The following is a 1600-nucleotide window of genomic DNA, read 5'->3' as shown; positions in this document are numbered from 1 at the left end:
CATTTCTTTTCTACCAATTTTTCGATAGCGTAAGTGTGTGCTAGCCCATAGCCCATATCAAATCTAGGAAGACGTTAACAAGTCCACTAGTGATTCTAAACACATATGCATGGATGATGTATAGAGAACGAAAAATAAATTGATGAGTTTAGGTCTGACAAGTCATAACATATGATGCGTATGTTACAAAATATTTTATTTTATTAACATCTTTTCAGGTAAGACAATTGACTTCAAATTTTTAAACGCATCACAATATCATATATATATATATATATATATAGTAATATAATAATATATATTTTTATAATGGAAAGGAGAGGGCGGAAGGCAGTGGGTGTAGTGTAAGTAGTGAACAGTGGGTTGTGGGCATATGGTTTACAGAACAAAGGGAACGGACGTCTTCTATTTTTTCAAAACTCCCATTTCTTTGTTTGTTTCTTCAGTTTCAGGTAATCCAATCTTCTTCTCCATTCTCCATCACTCTCTAATGTTCTCTAATCTCTCCTCTTCTTCCATTCTCTCTCTACTGTTTCTGCAATTCCTGCTTCCTCTTTCCTCTCCTGATTGGTTTCCGATTTGATTGTATGTGTTCCAATAATCCCTTCTCGCTGATTTCAAGGTTAGTTTCATACGTTTTTCTTTTTCTTTTTCTTCTTCTTTTTCAAATCTATGCTTGCATTTTTCAGATCGAGGAGTTTGGTGTTCTTCTCTTTGGGATGTAATGCTGTTGCGCTGTATCAATTTTGGTGTCGGTTTGCTTTTCTTCTTACGGTATTCCAATTGAATATGATTTTGGGTTTTGCTTTGTATGTATTTCCTTAGGGTTTATACCTTGGACGCTCGCGTTTTTTTGTTGATTCTTACTTCTTGATGCGTGCGGCGATTGGATCTTGGATCTGGACATGAATTGCGGTTATTATTGCGTTGCATGTAGAATTAGGACGTAGTGGAGTTGTAACCGCTATTGGTCCTGGATGAGCCAAGATGTTGTTCAGATCAAAGATCAAATGGATTGCTCTTTTCGTTCTTGTCTTGTCTTTGGCATCCCTGCTGCTTCACCTCTCTATCGCTAAATCCTCGAGCGTAAGTTTGGTGTATAACACCCAGATGGCCAGTTTGCTGAATTCTTCAATTATTGGTGGGCAGGTAGATATCAGCTGTTTACTTCAATTGTTTTCTCTGAATATAGTTTGTGGCCACGTGCTAAGTTTAATTTGCCGCAATTGCCACAGGGTTATAGGAGCAAGAAGTTGTGGGGAGCTGTGAAGCCATTAGCTTCGTTGCAACCCTATACTAACTCCCGAAGTAGCTATCGTGGTAATGGAGTTCTGATGTTTTTATGTATTGTTTTGTGATTGGGTGCTTCAAGTTATATCGTTAATGTTTGATAAAGAAGGTCTTACTGCGAAAATGGTTAGAGCATTTAACTTCTCTACCAGGTCTTCTGGATCGCTTTACTGTTTTGTAAGTTTCACTGAGTTTCAGCATATCCTATTTCAAGACTGTTTCACATAATTTCTGCCAAAAAGAGCCCGATTCAGATTGTAAATTCTCCTCATATTTATGGTTCAAAAAAAAAAAAAAAAAAAAAAAAAAA

The 1600-nt window shown here is 36.8% G+C and overlaps 1 protein-coding gene across 9 annotated transcripts in view; it reads left to right on the top strand.

The window, feature by feature from the left end:
* Positions 1 to 337: 337 nt before the first annotated feature.
* LOC111436974 (protein EMBRYO SAC DEVELOPMENT ARREST 30) overlaps positions 338 to 1600 on the top strand; it is an 11494-nt gene continuing 10231 nt past the window's right edge. Inside the window, exons 1-4 of one of the 9 annotated variants that reach the window (XM_023074790.1) lie at positions 338 to 452; positions 690 to 774; positions 938 to 1149; positions 1236 to 1320. In XM_023074790.1, the coding sequence (XP_022930558.1) occupies positions 988 to 1149; positions 1236 to 1320 (247 nt within the window). In that variant the 5' untranslated portion in view covers positions 338 to 452; positions 690 to 774; positions 938 to 987. The other 8 variants (XM_023074789.1, XM_023074792.1, XM_023074788.1 and 5 more) reach the window with 8 other exon arrangements.

Source organism: Cucurbita moschata, unplaced genomic scaffold (genome assembly GCF_002738365.1).
Source record: "Cucurbita moschata cultivar Rifu unplaced genomic scaffold, Cmos_1.0 Cmo_Scf00061, whole genome shotgun sequence".
Taxonomy (NCBI): Eukaryota; Viridiplantae; Streptophyta; class Magnoliopsida; order Cucurbitales; family Cucurbitaceae; genus Cucurbita; species Cucurbita moschata.
The sequence above is the reverse complement of the archived record's forward strand: the minus strand, read 5'-3'. Positions and strand labels throughout refer to the sequence as shown.